Source organism: Odocoileus virginianus, chromosome 34 (assembly GCF_023699985.2).
Source record: "Odocoileus virginianus isolate 20LAN1187 ecotype Illinois chromosome 34, Ovbor_1.2, whole genome shotgun sequence".
NCBI classification, from domain to species: Eukaryota; Metazoa; Chordata; class Mammalia; order Artiodactyla; family Cervidae; genus Odocoileus; species Odocoileus virginianus.
This window is the reverse complement of record NC_069707.1, coordinates 28,694,076-28,720,984: the sequence shown is the minus strand read 5'-3', so window position 1 is coordinate 28,720,984 and position 26,909 is coordinate 28,694,076. Positions and strand designations below refer to the sequence as shown.

At 38.6% G+C, this 26,909-nt stretch overlaps 1 protein-coding gene across 15 annotated transcripts in view; it reads right to left on the bottom strand.

The window, feature by feature from the left end:
• Positions 1 to 26,909, bottom strand: part of AHI1 (Abelson helper integration site 1) — a 220,548-nt gene that overhangs the window by 111,750 nt on the left and 81,889 nt on the right. For all 15 annotated transcript variants that reach the window (XR_011485574.1, XR_011485577.1, XR_011485575.1 and 12 more), the window contains 2 exons: positions 21,175 to 21,371; positions 15,698 to 15,724 (listed from right to left, as the gene is read on the bottom strand). Coding sequence is in view for 10 of the 15 variants with exons in the window: in XM_070461310.1 (XP_070317411.1) it covers positions 15,698 to 15,724; positions 21,175 to 21,371 (224 nt within the window). In the remaining 5 variants the exon portion in view is untranslated. The remainder of the gene's footprint in view (positions 1 to 15,697; positions 15,725 to 21,174; positions 21,372 to 26,909) is intronic.

Here is a 26,909-nt window from a genome sequence, read left to right as displayed (position 1 = left end):
AAAGATAATTTTGTGAAAAAGTCAATTAAGATCATGTGTGAGTATAGTTCTAAGGTTCCTAAACTATTGTGGTATCATCTTATGAAAAATAAAAATATTTTCCAAAGTAGTTACTAGATGGGGTCAAATATTACATCAATGCTAAGGAAAATTATCCAGCTAGAAAAATTCTATAAGGAGCCATTATTTAACACTGACCAAAATTAAAGTTGACTATTTACAGTGATACAACAGCTAAAGTAACAATGAAATCACCTAAGATCATTGAATTTCATTTTCCTACTTTAAATGGAGATAATAAAAATAGTAAATAAACTTCAAAGGAAATGTGCTTGAAGACTAATAACAATGAATTGATATTAAAACACAGGCTAACCCTAAAGCACTAAATAACATTAATGAAATAGATTAAACATAGTATGTTCACAAAGGGGACCCTAAAGTTCTATACAAATCAAGTGTTATATAAATATTAGTTATTATTATTAACATCACTACAAGCAAGGGTAATTAGAAATATGTAATGCAGTAAGATGATGCAGTAAAATTTTCAGAATGCTATGCTTTTATATGGAAGTACTATATACACAATGACATATTTATCACTTAACTATTTAATTCACTTCTCTTTTTTAGAATCATTTTTCAGTTTTACTTCTGTGTTCTTGAAAATTTTAATCCTACCTGTCAAACAAAGCATTTTGAAATCTGGTGCAAAAAAACAGGTGTATGCTGGACATGCACATGTGCACACACACACACACATACACATAAATTTGCTTTTCAGTCTTCCTCTTCAGAAAACAACTTGTGCTAAAGCAAAAAATGAATACCAAGAAAGCTCAAATAGGATACTTGAAAGGCTCCACTCAAACTGAAAGACTTGCCACTTTTTCTAAGTAAAATGCTGTTTTAAAAAATTCAACTATGATCTATAATTACATGTTTTTTCTAAGCATTTCTACACTTCTGCCCTCTCTTGACATATCTTTAGAGACTATTCAAATGCTCGTGAAGTGATGAGTGGCAACATAACAGGGAGGATAACTCAGTTTCTTAAGTATGGGAGAACTGTTAATCACTATAGTGATCTGAAATTAGAACTCAAAGTATTTTCAAAGTGAGCTTACACATTTTCACTAATTCATTTAAAGGAAGAAAAATAATAACAACCATTATATAGAGTGAAGCAATATCTATTTTTGAAACATATGCTGTGGAGAATTGCTTAATAATTTTACAACAACAGAAAGGTTGGCTAAGATAGTCTACCCTACAACAATCTATCCTCTTTTTACAAAATACTTTTCTGCTTGCTTCATGCAAAAACCACAGTCTGCCAAAGTCAGTTTAATACCTCCATACTGTGGAAAATGCAAAGCATAAAAATTTAATAAAATTCATAATGGAAGAAAAGAAAAAAACAACCACCTAGAACTGCCAAGTTAATCACAAAAACTGTTTTGCCTGCTCTTTCAGGGTATAAACAGTTTTGGGTAAAATATGCAAATACTAATTCTCTAGGAGGGGTTAATTTTCATGTTAAAAAAAGTCATTGCTCTAACCTGAAATTGAATGCACAAAGCTAAACAGGCTAGCAACAGTTTACATTTTAGTGATTAAATTGTAAAACCATTGGGAGATATGTAACACTCATTTCCACATATACTTACAAGTCTAATCGTTTTAGCTGACTTTATATGCTTTATTCACCTGAAGAATTGTTTTCAAAGTTTCAACTTGTGAAGACACTTCAAACTTGCTTTTAATGATAACAGAAAAGATCTTAACACTGTTTATACACTTATGTTAACAAATGTGTCCCCCTTCTTCTGGGCATCTATTTTTTTAATAAATTTGAACAACAATGCAGATAACACTTTAATTTGAAGACATTTCTAAAACCAGCACCTAGGAAATTTTTTGTTGCAAATTATATATCTGCTGTAAAAATTAAAATCCCAGTATTACGAAACAAGTTAAACAGAAAACTTGAGCCAAAGTGAGATTCAAGTTATCTGAAGTCAGTTATCCGAACACCTCATAAGTTCTAAAAGCAGCTTACATTTCTGTGATATCGAGGTTAATAAAACCTAAGAAATGAGTAGGCCGTGATGTCATAAAGAGAAATGCAACATGATCTCTCTAGGACCCAGATACTGCCCTTATAAGTTGGGACAATGAAGTGAGGTGATTAGGAAGAGACATTGTTACTGTTAAAGAAAAACTTTTACAGTGGGGTAATGAACTAGAAAATCTCTCCTCAAATTAGTTCACCCCTACAGTATTAACTAAACCAGAATTCAAATGGGGATCAGTCATCACAATGTTTTATTTTGTAACATTTAATCAAGATTTTTTGAGTATAAGGGCTGGTGGTTCAAAGATTACTAATATATTCCCCTGTGTAAACCTAAAAATTAAGATCTAGTACTGGTTCAAACCACTTATCAAGCAGTAATATGCCTCAGAGAAAGCCAATTAACCTGATGCATGCTACAATACAAACCTTCACCTCTTTTCTCTCTCAATATATTTCCTTACTCCAGAGAGAGAATTTGGTTCTGAATCCCCAGAAATCCTCACTTCCAAGAACATACCTCTTACACCTGTCCTCCTCTCTTTTCTTCCAGTATCAGATAAACAGGTGAAAGTGAAATTTGCTCAGTCATGTCTGACTCTTTAAGACCCCATGGACTGGAGTTGGTAGTCTTTCCCTTGTCCAGGGGATCTTCCCGACCCAGGAATTGAACCAGGGTCTCCTGCATTGCAGGCGAGTTCTTTACCAACTGAGCTATCAGGGAAGCCCAGATAAAGAGGTACTCTTCCATTTAAAATTAACCCCCAGCTGTTCCCTTGAATATCTTTGCATGCATGCTTAGTCGTGTCTGATTCTGTGCAAACCCATGACTGCAGCCCGCCAGGCTCCTCTGTCCATGGGATTCTCCAGGCAAGAATACTGGAGTGGGTTGCCATTTCCTTCTCCATGTGGCTATCCCTAAGGCTCTTCCAAATTCTCTACTGGTTGTTTGTCTATAGGCTATAAGCATTACTCTTTTCACTTTACTACAAAACAGTAAGCAAGTAATTCTTACTATCATTCCATAAATTTCCTTAACGTTCATTGAAAGTTAAAGTTCTTGAAAAACAGCCAATAACTGCTATCTATATAACTCAGCCATTCACTTTCAAGCAGCTACAACAAAGCTTTTATCCATCAGAACACTAAATCTGAAACTAAAGTCATCATGGACTTCAAATGATCAAATTCGGCGGATTCACTCGGCCTCTGAGATCTGACACTGCCAATCACTCTCCTGTTTCTGGGAAACCATTTTCTGTTGGTGATCCTGCCCACTGTTTCTCCGTGTTGCTTGCTAGACTCACTGGGCTCTCTACTTCCTTCACACCACACGGTTATCCCAGGCAAAGATGTATGTTTTAATCGCTTCATCTGCCTTTTATGCTGATGAATTTTTCATCTAAAACTCTTCTGATCAGTAAGTTCAGAACCAAATGAACCTTTCCTATGCCGTTCACTTCCTCAGGGAACGCTCTCATCACCCACTCTGCTGTTTCAGCCAGACAGATGGGCATCACCCTAGACAGCTTCCTCACACTCCACACAGAGTTGCTCATTTAGGCAGTCAGCTGCTCTGGCATCGGATTCCACTCCTTCTCTACCATCAGTGCTGCCACTGCAATAGTCTCCAGATTTGCTTTCCCATCTCTTGATTCCTCTTCTATACTGCTACCAGCGTTGATTTTTCTAAAATGCTAATTTGATTGAGCAACACTTTTGTTTAACCCATCATCAACTGTTCCACTGGATAAAATCCATACTTTTTAGTACGGCAAACAAAGCTTTCTATATTATAACAACTACTAGCTTCCCAACCTTACTGCTCCATCTCCTATGTTCCAGCTGCAACAAGTTGCATAGAGCTCCCCAGACATTCCACACTGCTTCATGCCTCTGTGACTCAGTTCATGCCTTTCCTGTTTCCTGGAATGTGCTTCCCTCCTGGCTCGATCTTCCTTTTTGATATTGACTCCTTCTCCAAGCCTAAGCTCAAGTCTGACACCAGGCACGAAAAGTCTTTCAGACTTTCCCATTAGAATTTATCTCCTCCTCCTTTCAGTCTGTTCAGTCGCTCAGTCATGTCCGACTTCTTTACAACCCCATGGAGTGCAGCACACCAGGCCTCCCTGTCCATCACCAACTCCTGGAGCTTACTCAAACTCATGTCCATCGAGTCAGTGATGCCATCCAACCATCTCATCCTCTGTCATCCCCTTCTCCTCCTGCCTTCAATCTCTCCCAGCATCAGGGATTTTTCCAATGAGTCAGTTCTTCCAATCAGGTGGCCAAAGTATTGGAGCTTCAGCTTCAGCATCAGTCCTTCCAATGAATATTCAGGACTGATTTCTTTTAGGATGGACTGCTTTGATCTCCTTGTAGTCCAAGGGACTCTCAAGGTCTTCTCCAACACCACAGTTCAAAAGCATCAATTCTTTGGCACTCAGGTTTCTTTACAGGCCAACTCACATCCAGACATGAGAACTAGAAAAACCACAGCTTTGACTAGACTGATCTTTGTTGACCAGACAGACCTCCTTCTTTGTCTCCCCCTTATGCCCACATCTTCTAGTATCATGGCACTGGTAATACTTTAGGATGCTTACTTAGTAAGTTATCATCCATGAGACTATAATCTTGAGGGTAAGGGACGAATTTTGTTTATACACATTTGTTTAGTAAATGGCTGGTATAACACTTATAAGAACTACACAGAAGTCAAACTCATTAATACATATGAAAGCAGTGCATGTTTTAAAATCTTACCCAAATTTAAGGTGGTATTTATATTCAAGACTTCTCAAATATAAGTGACTTTTTTATGATAAGAATTATAGAATAATGGGCTTAAAAGTAAGAAACTCAATACCCATATTTAAATCTAGAAACAGGGGTATGAAATAATAGAAAAATATATACATATAGGTCTCTGGCCCTAGTTCTTAGCACAGAACTCCGAAAACTTTTGTCATTTCTTAAGTGATAAGAGCACTAGGAACATCTTTTGTTCTTCTATTTTATCTTTGACTCTGGTTCCTGTAGTTGAAATTGCAAGTTAAAGTGTTAGCTGCTCAGCTGTGTCTGACTTTTTGCAAGCCCATGGACTATAACCTCCTACCATGGAATTCTCCAGGCAAGAATACTGGAGTGGATAAATAAACCCATGCACTATGGGTACCTGAATTTTGACAAAGGAGGCAAGAATATTAAATGGGGTAAAGACAGCCTCTTCAAGAAATGGTGTTGGGAAAACTGGACAGATACATGTAAAAGAGTGTTAGAACACTTCCTAACACATACACAAAGATAAACTCAAAATGGATTAAAGACCTACATGTAAGACCAGAAACTATAAAACTCTTAGAGGAAAACATAGTCAGGACACCTAATGACATGGATGAAAGCAAGATCCACTATGACCCACCTCCCAGAGGTAACAGAAATAAAAACAATAGTAAACAAGTGGGACATGATTAAACGTAAAAGCTTTTGTACAGCAAAGGAAATTATAAGCAAGGTGAAAAGACAACCCTCAGAATGGGAGAAACTAACAGCAAATGAAACAAATGACAAAGGATTCATTTCCAAAATATACAAGCAGCTCATACAACTCAAGATCAGAGAAACAAACAATCCAATCAAAAAGTAGGAAACAGACCTAAACAGACATTTCTCCAAAAAAGACACACAGACGGCTAACAAACACATGAAAAGATGCTCAACATCACTCATTATGAGAGAAATGCAAATCAAAACCACAATGGGACATCACCTCACACAGGTCAGAATGGCCATCATCAAACAGTCTACAAACAATAAACGCTGGAGAGGGTGTGGAGAAAAGGGACTGCACTTGCACCGTTGGTGGGAATGTGAATTGATACAGCCACTATGGAAGACGGCATGGAGATTCCTTAAAGAACTAGGACTAAAACCACCATATGACCCAGCATGGAACAACAGACTGGTTCCAAATAGGAAAAGGAGTATGTCAAGGCTGTATATTGTCACCCTGCTTATTTAACTTATATGCAGAGTACATCATGAAAAACGCTGGGCTGGAGGAAGCAAAAGCTGGAATCAAGATTGCCAGGAGAAATATCAGTAACCTCAGATGACACTACCCTTAAGGCAGAAAGCAAAGAAGAACTAAAGAGCCTCTTGATGATAGCAAAGAGGAGAGTGAAAAAGTTGGCTTAAAGCTCAACATTCAGAAAACTAAGATCATGGCATCTGGTCCCAACACTCCATGGCAAATAGATGGGTAAACAGTGGAAACAGTGGCAGACTTTATTTTTCTGGGCTCCAAAATTACTGCAGATGGTGACTGCAGCCATGAAATTAAAAGACGCTTACTCCTTGGAAGAAAAGTTATGACCAACCTAGACAGTATATTAAAAAGCAGAGACATTACTTTGCCAACAAATGTTCATCTAGTCAAGGCTGTGGTTTTTCCAGTAGTCATGTATGGATGTGAGATTTGGACTATAAAGAAAGCTGAGTGCCGAAGAATTGATGCTTTTGAACTGTGGTGTTGGAGAAGACTTGAGAGTCCCTTGGACTGCAAGGACATCCAACCAGTCCATCCTAAAGGAAATCAGTCCTGAATATTCATTGGAAGGATTGATGTTGAAGCTGAAACTCCAATACTTTGGCCACCTGATGTGAAGAACTGACTCACTGGAGAAGACCCTGATGCTGGGAAAGACTGATGGCAGGAGGAGAAGGGGATGACAAAGGATGAAACGGGCTGGATGGCATCACTGACTCAATGGATATGAGTTTGGGTAAACTCTGGGAGTTGGTGATGAACAGAGAGGCCTGGCGTGCTGCAGTTCATGGGGTTGCAAAGAGTCGGACACAATTCTGAACTGAACTGATGACCCAGCAATCCCACTCCTAGGCGTATACCCTGAAGAAACCAGGGTTGAAAAAGACAGATGTATCCCACTGTTCACTGCAGCAATATTTACAATAGCTAGAACATGGAAGCAACCTAGATGTCCATTGACAGATGAATGGATAAAGTAGTTGTGGTACATATACACAATGGAATATTAGCCATAAAAAGGAACGCATTTGAGTCAGTTCTGGTGAGCTGGATGAACCTAGAACCTATTATACAGAGTGAAGTGAGACAGGAAGTATTCTAATACTTTAATACTGCACATACTCTAATATGTGCAGTATTCTAATGCACATATATGGAATCTAGAAAAATGGTACTGAAGAGTTTATTTACAGGGCAGCAATGGAGAAACAGACATAGAGAATAGACTTATGGACATGGGGAGAGGGGAGGAGAGGGTGAGATGTATGGAAATAGTAACATGGACACTTACACTACCATATGTAAAATAGATAGCCAACGGGAATGTGCTGTGTGGCTCAGGAAACTCAAACAGGGGCCCTCTATCAACGAGAGGGGTGGGATGGGGAGGGAGACGGGAGGGAGGTTGAGAAGGGAGGGGATATATGTATATCTATGGCTGATTCATGTTGAGATTTGACAGAAAACAACAAAATTCTGTAAAGCAATTATCCTTCAATAAAGAAACAAATTTAAAAAAAAAAGAATACTGGAGTGGGTTGCCATTCCCTTCTCCAGGGGATCTTCCCGACCCATGGAGTGAATCTGGGTCTCTTGAGTTGCAGTCAGATTCTTTACTGTCTGGGCCACCAGGAAAGCACTGGTTCCCGAAACTGAGCTCTAAAATCCCTTGGAATTTCCTACATGATAGGAGTGTCTTTTGTTCTAGGGAAGTGACTCTTTGTGGGCTTCTAGATGGGACTCAGCTGCAGAAGCAGAAAGATCAAGAAGTGATTAGAAGTTTAGAATGTTTATTTCCACTCTCCATCTTCCAGAGAGGGGAGAAGGGCTGGAAACAGAATTCAAAGCTACCATACCTCCCTGAAGTCACCATAAAAATCCCAACAATATGGGATTTGAAGAGCTTCCACAATGGTGACCATGTGAAGGTGCTGGGAGACCGTCTAGCCCAGAGAGACGGCAAGGAAGGTCCACACCCACCCCCATTCCCAAGTATCTTGCACTATGCATTTCTTCCATCTGGATGTTCATCTGTATCCTTTATCATATCCTTTTATAATAATCTGGTAAATAGGAAGTAAACTGTTTTCTTGAGTTCTGTAGGCTGCTTCAGCAAATTAATCAAACCCAAGGAGAAAGTGGTGGGAGTCTCGGTTTACAGCTGATTGATTAGCAGCACAAGTATCCTGAACTTGCAGTTGGCTCCTGAAGCAGGTGTGGAAGATGGGTGGCCTTGTGGGATTCAGCCTTTAATTTGTAGGACCTGATGCTATCTTTTTGACTGTGTGGATCACAACAAACTGGAAAATTCTTAGAGACAGGAATATCAGACCACCTTACCTGCTTCCTGACAAATTTGTATGCAGGTCAAGAAGCAAGAGTTAGAACTGGACATAGAACAATGGACTGGTTCCAAACTGGAAAGGAGTACATCAAGACTGTGTTTTGTCATCCTGTTTATTTAAATTATATGCAGAGTACATCATGCGAAATGCTGGGCTGGATGAAGCATAAGCTGGAATCAAGATTGCTGGAAGAAATATCAATAACCTAAGATACGCAGATGACACCACCCTCATGGCAGAAAATGAAGAGGAACTAAAGAGTCCCCTGATGAAAGTGAAAGAGGAGAGTGAAAAAGTTGGCTTAAAACTCAACATTTAAAAAACTAAGATTATGGCATCTGGTCTCATTACTTCATGGCAAATAAATGGGGAAATGATGGAAACCGTGACAGACTTTAATTTTCTTGGGCTCCTAAATCACTGCAAATGGTGACCACAGCCATGAAATTAAAAGACACATGTTCCTTGGAAGAAAAGCTATGGCCAACCTAGACAGTACATTAAAAAGTAGAGACATTACTTTGCTAGCAAAAGACTGTCTAGTCAAAGCTATGGTTTTTCCAGTAGTCATGTATGATGTGAGAGTTGGACTATGAAGAAAGCTGAGTGCCGAAGAATTGATGCTTTTGAACTGTGGTGTTGGAGAAGACTCTTGAGAGTCCCTTGGACTGCAAGGAGATCAAAGCAGTCAATCCTAAAGGAAATCAGTCCTGAATATTCACTGGAAGGATGAATGCTGAAGCTGAAGCTCCAATACTTTGGCCACCTGATGAGAAGTACTGACTCACTGGAAAAGCCCCTGATGCTGGGAAAGACTGAAGACAGGAGGAGAAGGGGATGACAGAGGGTGAGATGGTTGGATGGCATCACCGATTTGATGGACATGAGTTTGAGCAAGCTCCAGGAGTTGGTGATGAACAGGGAGGCCTGGTATGCTGCAGTCCATGGAGTCACAAAGGGTCGGACACAATTGAGAAAATGAACTGAACTGAATTGATGCTATTTCTAGGTAGACAGTGTCAGAGCTGAGTTAAACTGCAGGACACCCAGCTAGTGTCCCAGATTGCTTGGTGAGGGAAATCCCACCACCACCCCCCTCCCCCCATTTGACACCTGGCGTCAAAGTGTCGGAGTGCTCTGGGAATATGAGAATACGAGAGACAGGAGGAAAACTGGTCTTTCTTAAAACAAGGATTTTTCCTGTTTTTTCTAAGATATCCAGTAGTGAAATTCTATAATTTCTTTGATGGCTGCTTATAGTTTGCACTACTCCTACAGTTGAGCTAGTCTTCCAAATGCTGTCAAAATACTGTTTTTAAAGGAGATTTTAAAAGTTGTTTTCTTTGGATTCTGTTTCTTTTATAAGCCTTTTTATATTTCAATGAATACGTTCCACAGTATATTAAAATATAGATCATTCCTTCACCTTTATAGCAATCCTCAAAAAATCTTAGCTTGGTTGCATTTTTATTTATCTAGTAGCAGATCAGGAAGCAACAGTTAGAACTGTACATGGAACAACAGACTGGTTCCAAATAGGAAAAGGAGTACATCAAGGCTGAATATTGTCACCCTGCTTATTTAACTTATATTCAGAGTACAACATGAGAAATGCTGGGCTGGAAGAAGCACAAGCTGGAATCAAGATTGCCAGGAGAAACATCAATAACCTCAGATATGCAGATGCCACCACCCTTAAGGCAGAAAGTGAGGAAGAACTAAAGAGCCTCTTGATGAAAGTTAATGGGGAGAGTGAAAAAGTTGGCTTAAAGCTCAACATTCAGAAAACTAAGATCATGGCATTTGGTCCCATCACTTCATGGCAAATAGATGGGGAAACAGTGGAAACAGTGGCTGACTTTATTTTTGGGGGCTCCAAAATCACTGCAGATGGTGACTACAGCCAGGAAAATAAAAAAGATGCTTGCTACTTGGAAGAAAAGTTATGACCAGCCTAGACAGCATATTAAAAAGCAGAGACATCACTTTGCCAAAAAAGTCCATCTAGTTAAGGCTATGGTTTTTCCAGTGGTCATGTATGGATGTGAAAGTTGGACTATAAAGAAAGCTGAGCGCCAAAGAATTGATGCTTTTGAACTGTGGTGTTGGAGAAGACTTGAGAGTCCCTTGGACTGCAAGGAGATCCAACCAGTCCATCCTAAAGGAGCTCAGTCCTGGGTGTTCGTTGGAAGGACTGATGCTGAAGCTGAAACTCTAATACTTTGGCCACCTGATGCGAAGAGCTGAGTCATTTGAAGAGACCCGGATGCTGGGAAGATTGAAGGTGGGAGGAGAAGGGGATAACAGAGGATAAGATGGTTGGATGGCATCATCAACTCGATGGACATGAGTTTGAGCAAGCTCTAGGAGTTGGTGACGGACAGGGAGGCCTGGCGTGTTGCAGTCCGCGGGGTCTCGAAGAGTTGGGACATGACTGAGCGACTGAACTGAACTGAGTATAGATGACATTAATAATTGAAAAAAAAAAGATAAAAGTCCTCTGCTTTCAAGAAACTTATAGAGAAGTATGGAAATTCAGACATGTAAAGATCAGAGCTGGAAACAACACCATGTAAAATCTAAAAATACAGAAACAAGGAAGAGAGGAGAGGAAGATGAGGGAAAAGTAAGAATAGAACTGCTCCTCCTGTGAGGGAACTCATACTTTAATTCTGGAGAATATAGGGAAAAATTAATTATAACTTAAGGCAGAATAAACTCAAATAACATGCCAAGTATGCATCAACATGTCTGGGAACATGAGAAAAACAGATTCATCCCATTTGTGAGGAATCATACAAAGCTTAATGGAAAGAGATTCCTCCAGGCAATACCATTTCTGATATGCTTCAACCCAGCTCTAACCAAAGGAAAGAGCAAGGAAATTGGGAAATTATAAGTTTATGTGAGAGCAATGGAAGACTTCTAATACCAATTACTGTCTCGGAAGTAATGAGATGAGAACCCTTTTTATCTTCCCTTCATCAAATCTTTATCTGAGCATCTACCCATAGTTTCTACCTATGTGCCTATGAGAGAGGATGAATGCTCATTTCTCTTAAAGGCCAGTTTCTCCACTGGCTTTCAGAATTTGATTCCCTCTCATTTCCTCAAGGGCCTGAGTCCAGCAATAACCACCTCCATGGGACGTTATCAATTTCTCTGTCACCACTGAATTATGCCCAGCAGCGAATAAACATAGTTTAATATTGTCCATCTAATGTTCTCCTCCAGTTGCTGCTTCTCTGCTCCTCAGTTAAAATTTCTTAGAAGAATGGCCCACAGTCTCTGCTTTACTGACTCCCATTCTGTCTTCAACCCACTTGAACTGAGCTTTTCTCTCAGCCACTCACTGAAACAGCACTCATCTAGGAAACCAAAGGACATCATCCTGCCAATAAGTATCTGTCCTTGTTTTACTTATTCGCTCAATAGCATGTGACTGCTTATCACTTCTCTTTCTTAAAATGCTTCCTGGGAGATTTCCTGACATACTTTCTTCAGGGTCTCAGGTATTCTCCAGGTGATCTCACCAAATCTGACAGTTAGAACAAATACGGCTTTTACCCTGAGCTCTCCCCAGAGCTCAAGACTCAAATATCCAATTGCCTACTTCTCAGCTACATTCATATAGAAAACTCCATTCCAGTAGTCCTCATCTCATTAAAAAGCTCTACCAGTATCTACACGGTGGCTGAAAGCAGCAACACAGAAGTGATTTCTAATTTCTCATTCTCTCACTTACACCACATCTAATCCATCACCACGTTGTGCTGAATCTACTTCTAAAATATATCCCAAATCTCTCCACTGCTTGCACTCCCATTATTACAACTCTTAAACCAATTAAAGGATTAGACTGAAGTGGCTTTAATGCCAGGTGGCCTATGATCACATAAGCAAACCAAAATCTAAGCCTGTAAATACTTCCAGGTTTCAACACTGAAACCTACAAACAACTAGTCCCAATAGCCAACTGGGCTTTAAACTATAACCAATCAGTAACTTCCTTGTTTCGCTTCTGCCTTTTCACTCTAGGAGTCTTTCCCCAGCTCCTGCTAGTGAAAAGCTTCTAAATGATCCTAGGGTTGGCCCTGATCAATTCGAATTGATTTTTGCTCAAAGAAAACCCCCCTAAAATGTTTAATATGCCTTGGTTTATCTTGTAACACCATCCTAGTATAGGCCACAATCTCCTCTTCCTTGAATTGAAGACTATCACTCGCCTTTTAGAATCCATTCTCACGTTCTTTCCAGCTTCACATCTCAGGCACTTATTTCTCTAATTAATATCCTAAACTCCTTACTGAAGGATAGTAGAATATGCCACGTGAAAATGTGCCTCTTTTGCATAAGGATTACTTTGAGAAACTATAAACACAGGCATTCTGAACACAGGGTGGAAGCTATCTTTTGTAAGAGAAACAGACATTAGAATGGGGGTCTATACCAGGAAAAGAGCCATCTATCATTAGGGACAACTTTTTCACCTGAGAGACTTATGTCTGCCAACCAGTTCCTCCTCTTACCTTCCCTTGAGTTGCCTTCTGCCCCAGAAGCGTCAGACTCCTCCATCCCTTTTTTAGGCTCAGGATGGTATGTAAGCCCCAGCAGCCTGGCAGTCTTTGGCATCCCACGTCTTTCTGGGGCTCACATATGTATGAAATTAAAATTGCATTTTTTTCTCCTGTTAATCTGTCTATGCCAATTTAACCCTTAGACCAGTCACAGAACCTATAAGGGCAGAAGGTAAAGCTTTTCCTCCTCTACATTACCATGCTTACAAGACCGTTTAAAAGGCAGGTCTGATCTCCTGAGCTTCTCCCCAACTTGGCATGAAACACTGCTCTTCCCCGCTTGCTCACTACCCCACTTAAGATTAGTGGTCTTCTTTCCACTCCTTCAGCATGCCAGTTTCATATCTAGATGAGAACTTTCGCAGGATAGGAGTAGCTCCTTATCAAGTGGACTCAAGAAAACACTATTCTAAGCTATAGAAAGCCAGTAATAAATGATCATATATTTTATGAATCCATTTATATAAAATAACCAGAATTGGCAAATATATATAGACAGAAAGTATAAACCACTCCTGCTGGTTACCAGGAGTTTTAGTGCTTTGTTTGGGTGTGTGTGTGTACGTGTATGTGCCTGTCCTTACCCAGAAATGGAGAATGACTGCTGAGAGAAAATGGGGTTTCTTTTTGGAGGGAATAATCTCTATTTTTGGAGAGACAGTAGTGATGGTTGCCAATTCTATGTATATGATAAAACCCAGTAAACTGTATACTTTGAAAGCATGACTATTGTGGGATGTGTATTATGTCTCAATAAAACTGTCATAAAAAAAGAAAATAACTAAAGACATTAGTAGGTTAATCTTCCCATGCTCCTGCTGCTGCGTCTAAGTCTCTTCAGTCGTGTCCGACTCTTTGTGACCGCATGGACTGCAGCCCATCAGGCTCCTCTGTCCATGGGATTCTCCAGGCAGGAATACTGGAGTGGGCAGCTCTGCCCTCCTCCAGGGTATCTTCCTGACTCAGGGATCAAACCTGCATCTCTTATGTCTCCTGCAGTGGCAGGCAGGTTCTTTACTACTAGCATCACCTGGGAAGCCCAATCTTTCCATACCTTGACTGATTTCCAAAAATGTCATATTTTCAACTACAATTTATTCTACTTTTTGTTAAGTACTAGGAACACAAAGATGAATGACATGGACCTCCGCCCTCAGGAAGTTTCCAGATTAGCAGAGGATGTTCTCCATAAAGCCTTGCCAAATATGTGCAGAACACTTTACTCTTTGGACATTCAGACAGCATTACAAAAGAGGGGTACATAACATATTTGTAAAAATAAAGAGAAATCGCTCTGAACCGCTAATCAAGAGGATAAACTATTTTGTGACTCCAGTTTTATACCCTATACACACTTAAGAACATTTAGTAATCTTGGAGCCACAATCACTACACCAATCATTGCCATCAGGAACAAGCTTCCTGAGCATCTGCAGCTCAAGTCAGAATAAAGCTTGTTCTCTTTTTTCCCCCCATCTTCCTTCCCCTTGTCTCTATTCTATTTCCTGTTGACTTGTGATAATTAGGTAAAAAAGTGATGGGTCCTGACTGATACTGGACAGCTCAGTGATGGGATAAGCCTAGTGTTTTCTGACACACTTCCTCCACGAGATGCCTCATGTGGAACGAGACAATAGCCTACTAACTTCTGTATTCTAAGCACCTGCCACGAGGTAGGAGGGGTCTGCTGAGTAAAGACAGTATTTCTGTTGCACTCACATTACATAAAGCAGGCTTTGACTGTACTAATACCACTTTAATTCTTTTCCTTCTGGAGACCTCACCCTTTAACTTCGTGACAATATATAACCATATATGACAAATAAACGGGTATCTCATGATTCACCTGAATTTTGAAAATGTACAGGAGAAAATAAGAGGGAAGAATGGACAGGTGGTGTCATTCCAACTCTTTTAAATAAAGCTTATTTTCTTGATAACTGAGTTGAAGTTTGTACATAAAATAACCTTGCTTGTAAAAGGAAGAAAGCTAAAGAAAGTTGCTAGGTTGAAAGCCACTCAGATATGGTTTAGCTGCAATTGTTTACCAATCAAGAGCCTCTTTGTATCAATCTCCGTTTTCAGACTGACTTGGGAGTCTTGGGCAAATCACTTAAACCTCTCTCAACCTCAGTTTCCTCCTTTCTAAAACTGGAATAGCAATCATCTCTAACCTGTCTCTCAGGACTGTTACATAGTTAAATGGGAAAGGAAGTATGCAACAAGGCACACATAATCCAGAACACAATATATTATTACTATATGTGCACACCTTCCATTCATTTCAAGGCTTATACACTTTATGCCCCATTCATACACTGCAAGTGTGCTGGTGTCTCTTACCTATAAAGTATCACATCGTATTTTTCTCAGAGACGGAAATGATCTTACTGACCCTTTACTAAAAGTATTGATACATCCCAATTCCTTAATATTCTTAAATCTTCAAAAATATTAAGCTACTTGCTAAACTCTCTGGTTCCAGTATTATGATTTCTTGATAAATGTAACCCCAATTGTAACAAACAGGTATCAGATGAAGCTTTTCAAAAGTTCTATTAAATCTATGAATGCTACATTTCAATTCTCTGGTTCCTCACAATGGAACCTGAAGTTGTCTTCCTGGTAATAAAAAACCACTCACCTTTGCTGCACAGGCTCGTATCACCTCCTGAAAGAAATACAATAAAATAAGTAGAGAGATATTCATAATTTCATTTAAAAATATCAATTCTTTTTAACACATTCAACTATTAATCTTTTAAAAACCAAAATCAACATCTGGGAGAGTGTTTTTTAACCTATCACATGCAGGTGTCACTCTGCACTTTTTCCAATGAGCTGGGAAGGGTGTAAAATGAAGACTCAGTGACATGACTTTGGTAAATCTAACTTGCTAAAAGAAAAGGCACTGACGAACAAGACTCTGGAAGGCCCACATGTACCTGCCCGTGTCTCTTCACAGGAGAAAAGTTGGTCTCCTCGATAAACTTAACGTAAACACTAAAATTCTCTACTGGAACATTAACATATCTAAAAGTCACACTCTGAACTGCAGGTATATAATTATCTCTATAAATAACAATACCCATACATATAATTCTCATATTAATAATTTACTCCAGAGGAAATCTAATAATAAACACTTCTGAAGAGTAACGTATATGACTGGAGGAGCAAAAGAAAGGAATTGCCTACAACTCATGGGATAAGACCAAGAAAAAGTCACTTTTGAAAAAAGAAATTAGTCAAAGTCAACATAAAATAAATGACTTGAAAAGTTGCTGCTAAACAGACACAAATAATACTCAAGTCCATTGAAGGTTAACCAGCATATATCCTCAGTCTAGTAGAGAGCTAGAGAAAAATGGTAACAATGTGGAGTTTAGAGAAAAAGAGACCTGAGAAAGAAGAACATCTTTTTTTTAAATCCAGAAATTGCGAAGGGACATACTCTACATCTAAAGGATATTAGTAATCTCAGTCACTATAAGGAGGCAGTAAAACTGACTGGGACGTGGGATTCTGACAGCCTGGACTAAATCTCAGCTCCAGTGTTTCCATTTGTGTAAGGCTGGCAACACTGCTCGATCTCTGAAAGCCGCAACTAGAATATGCTCTAAAATGGGGATAATACTAGCATCTATGTTATAGGATGGTTTTGAGGGTTAAATACAATGAACATGTAAGACACTTAGCACAGTACTGGGGATTCATTACGCTGGTTGCTAACCGTAATTGAACAGGTGCTGCTGCTGCTGCTAAGTCACTTCAGTCGTGTCCAAATCTGAGCAACCCCATAGACGGCGGCCCATCAGGATCCGCCGTCCCCTGGGATCCTCCAGGCAAGAACACTGGGGTGGGTTGCCATTTCCTTCTCCAATGCATGAAAGTGAAAAGTCAAAGTCAAGTTGCTCAGTCGTGTCCGACTCGTAGCGACCCCATGGACTGCAGCCTACCAGGCGCCTCTGTCCATGGGCTTTTCCAGACAAGAGGACTGGAGTGGGTTGCCATTGCCTTCTCTGAAATAGGTGTTAACTATTACCAATTATTATAAGATGAAATCTCCCATGGGGTAGAGAAAATTGATCATTTTTTCCCCAAAACTGGCATAGAGTATTTTAATTAATTAATTTCTATTTAAAATTTTTTCAGCCACATCATGTGGTACATGGGATTCTTAGTTTCCCAACCAGGGATCAAACCTATGCCCCCTACATTGGAAGCACAGAATCTTATTCTACTGGGCCACCAGGGAAGTCTCTAAAGCATTTTTTAAACCCATTCAAACCCTATGACTCTGTGATCACCGACCTAGATAGCAGGTAAATTTTTAAAAGGGAGAATGGTCTTGAGTGCTCAGGCAGCTAAGAGGTATACTTTTCATTATAAGATATTTAAGTTTATAGATCAACTTTTTGTAGGACTGTTTACTCTGAGCAGGTACCCCAGATTCTGAGGAGCTCTAGATATACTGATAAGACCAAATTTCTGGGTCTGAAACCTTAGAAAGAGCAGTGTCACTGCTCTCAGATTCTGTCTACCTGAGAGGTCTTCGCTGGGTTGCAGAGCCATGTAGGTGACGCTGCGGTGGTATGGCACAGTGCTGGCTCTGTTAGGTATGAAACAGTTAGCTGAGTTCTATTATGAGTAAATGATAAAGCTACCAAGAACAGCAAATTATCTATTTTTGGCAACTTTCACTCATTCTCGAGTAAACATCTATGAAATGTCTGTGGAGCTGAACCTATTATGCAAAATTCACACATACACAAATCACACCCTAAACTTGAACTGTATTTTCTTAGAAAAACATTCCTTCTGTGGTTACTAAGAAAGAAGTATATTCAGGGATACAGTCTTATATAATATAGAAGTAATATAGTTTTCTCTATTAGATTTTTACATAGAAGACCAATGACAGAGTCTCTTCTAAACTAAGTAAGTCTCTTTAAACTAAGTAACAGAAACCTAACAGAAAAAGGAATTTGGGGTCTACTAAAATGGAGAAGACTCTTGAGAGTCCCTTGGACAGCAAGGAGATCAAATCAGTCAATCCTAAAGGAAATCAACCCTAAATACTCACTGGAAGGACTGATGCTGAAGCTGAAGCTCCAATACTTTGGCCACCTGATGCAAAGTGCCAACTCATTGGAAAAGACCCTGATGCTGCGAAATGTTGAAAGCAAGAGGAGAAGGGGGTGACAGGATGAGATGGTTGGATGGCATCACCGACTAAATGGACATGAGTTTGAGCAAATTCCAGAAGATAGGAAAGGACAAGGAAGCCTGACATGCTGCAGTCCACGGGATCGAAAAGAGTTGGACAAGACTTCGTGACTGAACAACAATAAACACAGTTCAGGAAATACGAGAAAAGGCACTGTGACCAAAGGCGGGAATCTAGTCAATCTAAACGCCCGCAAGACGTGAAAAGAACGAAGCTTCTGTGGGAACAAAGATGACGTTTTGTTTTTACTCCCATACGTACTACTTACATTCTGAGGGAAAACACTCTGCAGAGAACATTTGAAAAAAAGTTCAAAGAATTCTCTTAACACGGGAAATATATGGTTTTACAAAACCACAGCATGTAGACAAAGCTTTCACTTCCAAAGGAAGCCTCGATCTACCTCAATCCCAAACCGTACATCTGAATAATTTTTAAAAGGAAAAGTTTAGCAAAAGCTAAATAAATCAATGATTCTAAGACAAATAAGCTTTTCTCTTATAATAAATTATCCATTTACTTCCCCCTTGCCTTTGATTTCATATCTTAAAAAATATTTTCCTGAAATTTTTTTTTTAATTTTTCCTGTCCATCTACTTTCATTTGTTCTTACATCCTTTCATTTATCTGAGGATGACAGCTATAAAAGATGATGCAGGTAAAAAGCTCCAAGACCAAAGTGATTCCAGCATGTTAAGCTTTACAGTGTAAAGACTGACAGGCTGCAGGAAATGTTTTTTTTATATGTCTGTCTGTGAGTTGCTCTTAGGTCTGTAGATGAAGTCATATTGCCACGCAATATTTTAGACAAGGCCACCTTTTCTTCCCCCGAGTGAATAAATATTTTTCTCTAAGTTTTAAAACTCCATTTATCTATTCATACTTCCTCTTAGTATTTGGAACACCATGCATTACTCAGTTATTTAAAAATGTTAAAATATACAGAATTACAACACTGAAATCATTAATTTATAGTCATATATTCTAAAATTTATAGTGAGACATATCCCACAGAGGCAGTTCCATGCATCTTGGCCTAAGAGATCCCCTCTGCTCTATCGTGTGGGCTTGTGATTGGCATCACATACGACTGAATCCTTGTGGTCTGCTGATAAAGATGCTCTCCTCGACGAAACTCTAGCTAGTCTCCTCTGAGTCCTCTTCTCACTTAAGCCTCGAACTTGGTCAATAGAGATGTGAACAAATACTAAAATAGTTTCTAACAGCTCAGGGTCTCCTCCCAAGGATGACCTTAGTCCCCTTCAACATGACTGTGTTAGAAAACTCAAGGCTGCCAAAATAATTTACTGTTTCTTCCAGGCAACAGCAGAACATAGGGTCCCTTTCTCCCAGGTTCTGTGGAAGGGGAGGACCTAAATATTGACAGGCACCAGTTAAGAAACCCAGATGGGTTTCACACTGACGCCCCGCAAAGAACTTTCCACTTTTTGTAATTTTTCACTTCCCTGACTCTACTGAACCTTCACTTACACCCTTCCTTGTTCCTTCATTTTCCCTTTAAAAACACCCAGTCTCTTCTGTACAAATCAAAGTTGACACTGGAATATTCTCTCTGTTGCAATAGTATGTTACTGATTAAAATCTGTCCTGACCAAAAAAAAATAAAATAAAATAAAATAAAATAAAATAAAATAAAATTTATAGTGAGACATATAAAAAAATTTCCCCCATATTCCAACTAAACCTAACCCCCCCTTGGCTGTGTGATCTGCATACCTCACACTCTATAACTCTATAAAAAAAGGAAAAGGAGAGAGGAAGAAAGTACAGTCCAAGCTAAAGATGTCTCAATGTAGTTCTTCCTATGTTTGGTTTAAAACTGGTCAATATTCCTATCAAAGGAGGAGGAAAAGGGATGATTTATTAAGTGCCAGGCAATGTACCAAAAGGGGGAACACAACCAAAAGCAAGCCTGTGAAGTCCATGTCTACAGTAAAAGAACTATTATGGTCAAAGAGCATAAGGATTTTTAAGGATGTTCTACCTTCTCAATACATTTTACCACTTAACTTTGAGAAAGACTGTATAGTAATTTATCACTAACAGAATACCACAGGACTTTTAACCAAGCATTGTCCTTCTCATTTTTGTCATCTATTTTCCAGTTTTGCAGCAAATACCCAGTTTTCGTGGCACTGCCTTTCTTAGAAGTGTGACAGAACTTTAAAATACGTTTATGAAACACTTGTGCATACTCTTTTGGAAGTACATGTTTATTTCTTTTATCCATTTCCTAATTGAAGTCTCACTACTTTCTTTATTATTTAGTTCTTGCATATTAAGAAGGCTGTTTCTTTTATATTTTATGTTAAGTATTTTTCCAGGTTGGTTGGTTGTCATATGTGTGTGTGCCTACATGCTCTATATGTGCATATAGACACATACTTTTGAAATAGAGAAACAGGTCTTGGACTGATATTTACAGAATCTATCAGGCCAGGAAAACAATAGATTATCCTAAGTTTAGTTTGCTTACTGCAGTTAGTGATTTTAAAACAAGTACCAGAAAGTAACTATAAATGTAGAAGAAGGCCTAGTTTCAAGCAACTATTGGAATTGCCTAGTGGTTCAGATGGCAAAGAATCTGCCTGCAATGCGGGAGACCTGGGTTCAGTCCCTGGGTTGGGAAGATCCCCCGGAGGAGGGCATGGTAAACCACTCCAGTATTCTTGCCTGGAGAATCTACACAGACAGAGGAGCATGACGGGCTATAGTCCATAGGGTCACAAAGAGTTGGACATGACTGAGTGACTAACACTCACTTTTTCTATTTTTTCACTCTAATATTTATTGGCATGGGTGTATAAAACAGGATTGAAATGGTTTTAAAGTTTCCAACTTGTCTACTGCATAAAATGAAATAAACATACTGTGACAGAATCAATTCTCTGTTTCACTTGCTGCATCTTCATTGAAGAATGTTCAGTGGGGACATAGTCATCAATCTGAAAGGATCCCTGATGAGGCAGTTTAGGGCAGGTGCATAAAGTGTCTTGACTTTGGTGTATTCCAGGTAATGGAAAGGTTCCGTTGTAGCGTCTGAACATTTCAGCCTCCTGCTGGGCAACTGGAAAAAAAAAACAAATCCATGATTAGTTAATCATCACAGTAAAAGCACAACGGAAAAATTAAGCCATGAAACGGTAGCATTTAAACACATGATCAGAAAGTGCATAAAACAGTTTAAATACTGCATAATAATAATACAACACGACTGACAAAACCATAAAGAGGGAAATGAACTAATTTAACAGGTAACCTCATGTCAGGCAGTATAACTGAGCCTGGAAGACCATGCAGTTATCTTGGACTGGTAAATAGAGCATATTGGAATGGGACCCTAGCTTTAAAGAGATACATACAGAAAACATAGTACAAAAAAACACAAAGTAGAATTAAAGAAAATACAAAAACAATAAAAATGATTATTCACAAACCTATCTTTTAAAACAGCCATTTTCATATTTCTATGCCCCTCCTAATCTTTATCCATATGTACATTTTATGTAAGGTATCAGTGTAAACACAATTTAAGTTTTTCAATTTAAATGTAATTTTTTTCTATTTCTACAACTGTATAATTACCATTTATAAATGCCTTACAATATCTCATTGAAAGAAGCATCACAGTTTATTTATGTATCTCCTATTGTTAAAATACTTATAAATGTTCTCTGTTTTCCCTCATTATAGACCATATGTAAGTAAAGAAAAGTGAAAGAAAGTGCTAAATTGCTCAGTCTGTGCCTGACTCTTTGCGACCCCATGGACTATAGCCCACCAGGCTTGTCTGTGCACGGGGTTTTCCAGGCAAGAACACTGCAGTGGGCTGCCATGCCCTCCTCCAGGGGATCTTCCCGACCCAGGGATCGAACTCAGGTCTCCTGCATTGCAGGCAGTTTCTTTACTGTCTGAGCCACGTGGGGCATATGTGAGTAAGTGCTTTCGCAATTTGTTTTTTTAAAGGAGTTTTTCCTTTGGATTAATTCTCCAGAGTGGAACAGATGGCTCAGAAGTTGAATGTTTTTGATGACAGTGGCGATGAGGAGGGGAAGGACGAGGAAGGAAATAGCACCTCTATTGTAACTCTGGGGTTTTCAGGATGCTTTCACAGGCATCTCATTTGATCATTTAAAATAAATGGATGTGAAAAATTTTAAATGCCTGTAAGTACAAAGGAGAAAAAAGTAATATTCCCTTGATTATATAATTATGCAACTTAAAAATCCATACAAGAAACAATGGTAATTTTGGACTTCATAAAAATTTCAAAGTCTGTTCTCTAAAGCTCTTAAGACAGAAGAAAAGCCAAAGACAGGAATACTTGCAAGTCACATATCTGATAGAGCACCATGTGTATAAAGGAAACCTAACTCTCAAAGTTCAATAATCAGACAACAAACAAGCTCATTTTACAAGTGGGCAAGAGGTTTGAACAGACAGTTCACTGAAGAAGAAATATGGGTGGTAATACGGGCACACAAAAAGGTGGTTACCATCATCAGTCATTAAAGATAAGCAAACTAAAACCAAAATGAAACCACCCTCCACCCAATTACAAAGGCTAAAATGAAAAGGATTAGCCATTTCAAATTTTGAAAAGATACAGAGATACTGAAACATAGACTACTGATAGGAAAATTAAATGATACAACCAGTTTAGACAACAGTTTGGCAGCTTCTTAAAACATATGTCTGCAATGAGATCTAGCCCTTCTACTCTTGGGAATTTACTCAAGAGAAATAAAAACATATGTTTATAAAAACACATGTAGATGAATATTCATAGCATCTTTATTTGCAGTAACTAAAAACTAAATAAAACTCAAATGCCCATCAACAGGTGAATGGAAAAACAAACCATGATATAGCAGTACAATAAAATAATACTCAGAAATAAAAAGGAACTATTGATAAAACACAAAGTGTGTGCTTCTAAAACACTGTGTTTAGTAACTTTAAAACACAAAGTAAGACGAACTTCAAAGTAAGTATGAGTGAAAGAAGCCAGAACAAAAAAAAATGAGTATATGGCATATAGTGTTTCACTTATATACAAATCTAGAAAATTCAAATTAATTCAGTGTTTGCCTGGTGGGAGGAGGAGGTAGGGAGATGACTAAGGAGCACATAGTAACTCTGGGGATGATGGATATGTTCATTATCTTGATTGAGGTGACAGTTTTATAAGTATATAAATATGTCTTGACTTATCAGCATGTACTTTTAAAATATATGCAGTTTAGGGGGACTTCCCTGGAGGTACAATGATTAAAATTTTGCCTTACAATGCAAGGTGTACAGGTTGGGTCCCTGGTCAGGGAGCTAAAATCCCACATGCCTAGAGGCCAAAAAACCAAAACATAAAACAGAAATGATATTGTAACAAATTCGATAAAAACTTTAAAATGGTCCACACTTAAAAAACTAAAAAGAAAAAAATATATATATAGTTTATTGTCAGTTATATCTCAATAAAACTGCTAAGAAAAAGTGATAGAAGGGGTTATTATTCAGAATCCCCACCAAATCAATTAAAAATAAATAATCCAACAGAAAAATGGGCAAATGACCGTTATAGAAAAATCACAAAACAAGAACTATATTATATTAAAACAGGAATCAGGAGAAAAAGGCAAATTGGAAAGTGCTGTTTCTTTTATTGCCTATTCCACTAACCCACTGTACCTCAAGATATTTTTTTCTCAAGGAATAAACTGAGTAAGGGTAGGCAGGTGTAATACAAAAGTATTGCTTAAAATAATGAAAAACATATAACAGTGGAATTGTGCAACAACAGTTGTTTAAATAAATCAGTGTGTTCATTTAATGAAACGGAATTTAGCCACTAAGATTATGTACATATGTATAATTATCAAGATGGAAAGTTTCTCACAATATATTATTAATCAGAAGAAAAAAGTGTATAAAGCAATATCATAAATATACAAAAAGATGACCACTTTTTTTTTTTTTTAAGTTATCAACCTTGGTTTCAAGAAGTATGGACTTGAGAAAGCACATATAAACAATTTTAGGTCTTTTATATTCATGTACTACTTCATTCACAGGTTCTAAGTGAGGAATAGCTCAGGGACAATAGGGGCTCTCTGCCTGCAGACTTTGATAGTGGTAAGAACTGGGGACAAAACTGAAGAAGCCCACCTTACCACTCATCCTTGTAGTGATTCCTCAGCACCAATTTCTGTTCTCAGTTGGAAGTGTAGCTGTGTCAACACTTAGATTTTTGTGGGTCTGACTATTATCTTTCAGTATTCAGCTTGGACTTCTTTTCCTAACACTCAGAACATTTATCTATCCCCAACAGAAGACTGTTTAAAGAACAAAGAGAAAGTTTGAAGCTGTAGAAGAAAAGTGCTCAAAGACCGGAGGTTTAACACTAGGAGATGAGTCAGGGATGAATGAATCAAGATGCAAAAATCATGTCCCGCGGTCTCTGCCATATTTGCTTTTTAAAATTGTCCTTTTCCTACTGCATAGCCTAGGGAACTCTGCTCAGTGCTATGTGGCGGGCTGGGTGGTGGGAGTTTGGGGGAGACTGGATACCTGTATTTGGATGGCTGACTCCCTTTGCTGTCCATCTGAAACTATCACAACATTGTTAATTGGCCCCCGATACAAAACACAAAGTTAAAACAATAAAATTGGCCTTTTAACATTTCACTGGGTTCTGCTACTATGAATGGAAAGTAAAACTGGGTTTAACTAATTAATGGCATTTTCTGACTCCTTGCGTGGTCTAGTCACTAAGTTGTGTCTCACTCTTTGCGACTCTGTGGACTGTAGCCTGCCAGGCTCCTCTGTCCATAGGATTTCCCAGGCAAGAATGCTGGAGTGGTCTGCATTTCCTTCTCCAGGGGATCTTCCCAACGCAGGGATCAAACCCTCGTCTCCTGCATTGGCAGGTGGATTCCTTACCACTGAACCAACAAGGAAGCCTGCAAATACACATTAGTCAACCGTGATTTCACTTCATTAGAAGCACCAATGCTGACATAAGCAAAGGCCATACAGAATAGTAGGATTTTGGTAATATTTTGTCCTTCTTGCCAAACTGTATTTTTTAAGTATTATGCTTTGCTAAACATTTTTCCTTTTTTGAAAAAGAAATTTATCTAAGAAGTAAAATTACAAAAGGCATTGCCTAAGTATTTGTTTCTTTATTTTTCCAAGCATTAAGATGCCTTTCAGAAAGGATTAAAAAGGCCTAAATGGATGCAGATAACAAAAATAAATCCCAGGCAATTATGAATTCTTATTTCTATTGTCTAAGGGGAATTTTCTGTAGAAAACCTATCTGACTGGATTTCAAGGAGTCAAATTAACATCCTACTTTATCTTTAGCTCCTCTAGTTCTGTGAAGAGCCATAAAACAATCTCCAGTAATATTCATAAAGACCCAGTTTCTCAGATACTACAAATAGGCTGCTTACTAGTTATTGTATTCTTTCCCCTCCTCCACCCACTTAGAAATATCTATTTGTACAAGACTGTACAGATTATTTCATTATAAAATAGATTATAATAGGTGGTTTCTGAAATTCCTTTAAGCTCTATGCTTCTAACACTTAAAGCTTTCTAAATCATTACTATATAGGCCATAGTTAGAGTATGATGTTGCAATTTGATAACTGTAGTTCTTCATGTTGCCATTTTCTCTTCTTTGTGTTAATTCAGCTCTAACCTAACTAATTATGTTGAAAACTCACAGCTCTAACAGTCTCATCCCTATCCATCCATGACTTTGAGTAGTGCACTAGAGCAGGCCCTGGGAATACAAAGACACTGTCTGCCTTTTGGGGGTCTGAAGTTTTGGAGGTCAACAAGAAATTCCTGCTGTGTTCTGAGTGGTTCCACAAAGCAATGGGCAAGGTGCTGAGAACACAGAGGTGACGACTACATTTGCTTAACGGAAATGTCATTTCCTTTCCTTCCTATATCCATCAAAATACTTCTAAATTTAACTTCTTTCATCTAAAATTTGGGATTCTACATTTTACATAATTTAAAAAGTTCTTAAAATGTTTTCATTAACTGACACTCTATCCTGATTTATATATATATAAATTCAGTGCTTTTGCGTATGTTTTGGCCTTAAGCAATCATAAAAAATAAAGTGGTTTGCTCAGGAGATTTTTATCTTTATAGGAGGAAGAATGGAGGAAATAAGATATTTTAATCCTGTGCCCTTTGCATTTGAAGAGAATACAAGGTTTATCATTAGTAAGATTTATGTGTACTTATGTTATTAACTGGAGAAGGCAGTGGCAGCCCACTCCAGTACTTTTGCCTGGAGAATCCCAGGGACGGGGGAGCCTGGTGGGCTGCCGTCTATGGGGTCACACAGAGTCGGACACGACTGAAGCGACTTAGCAGCAGCAGCAGCATGTATTAACTTCATAATAAAATATAACTAAAAAACAGCACAGTCTCTTACACTATATTAACAGTAAGATTTCCTTTTGGTTCAACATTTAATACCTTTGGTCAACATCTGCTATTATACGTAGCCCTGTTACTGTACCGAATTATCTTACTGGATGCCTTATGCATGCATGCATGCTAAGTCGCTTCAGTCATGTCC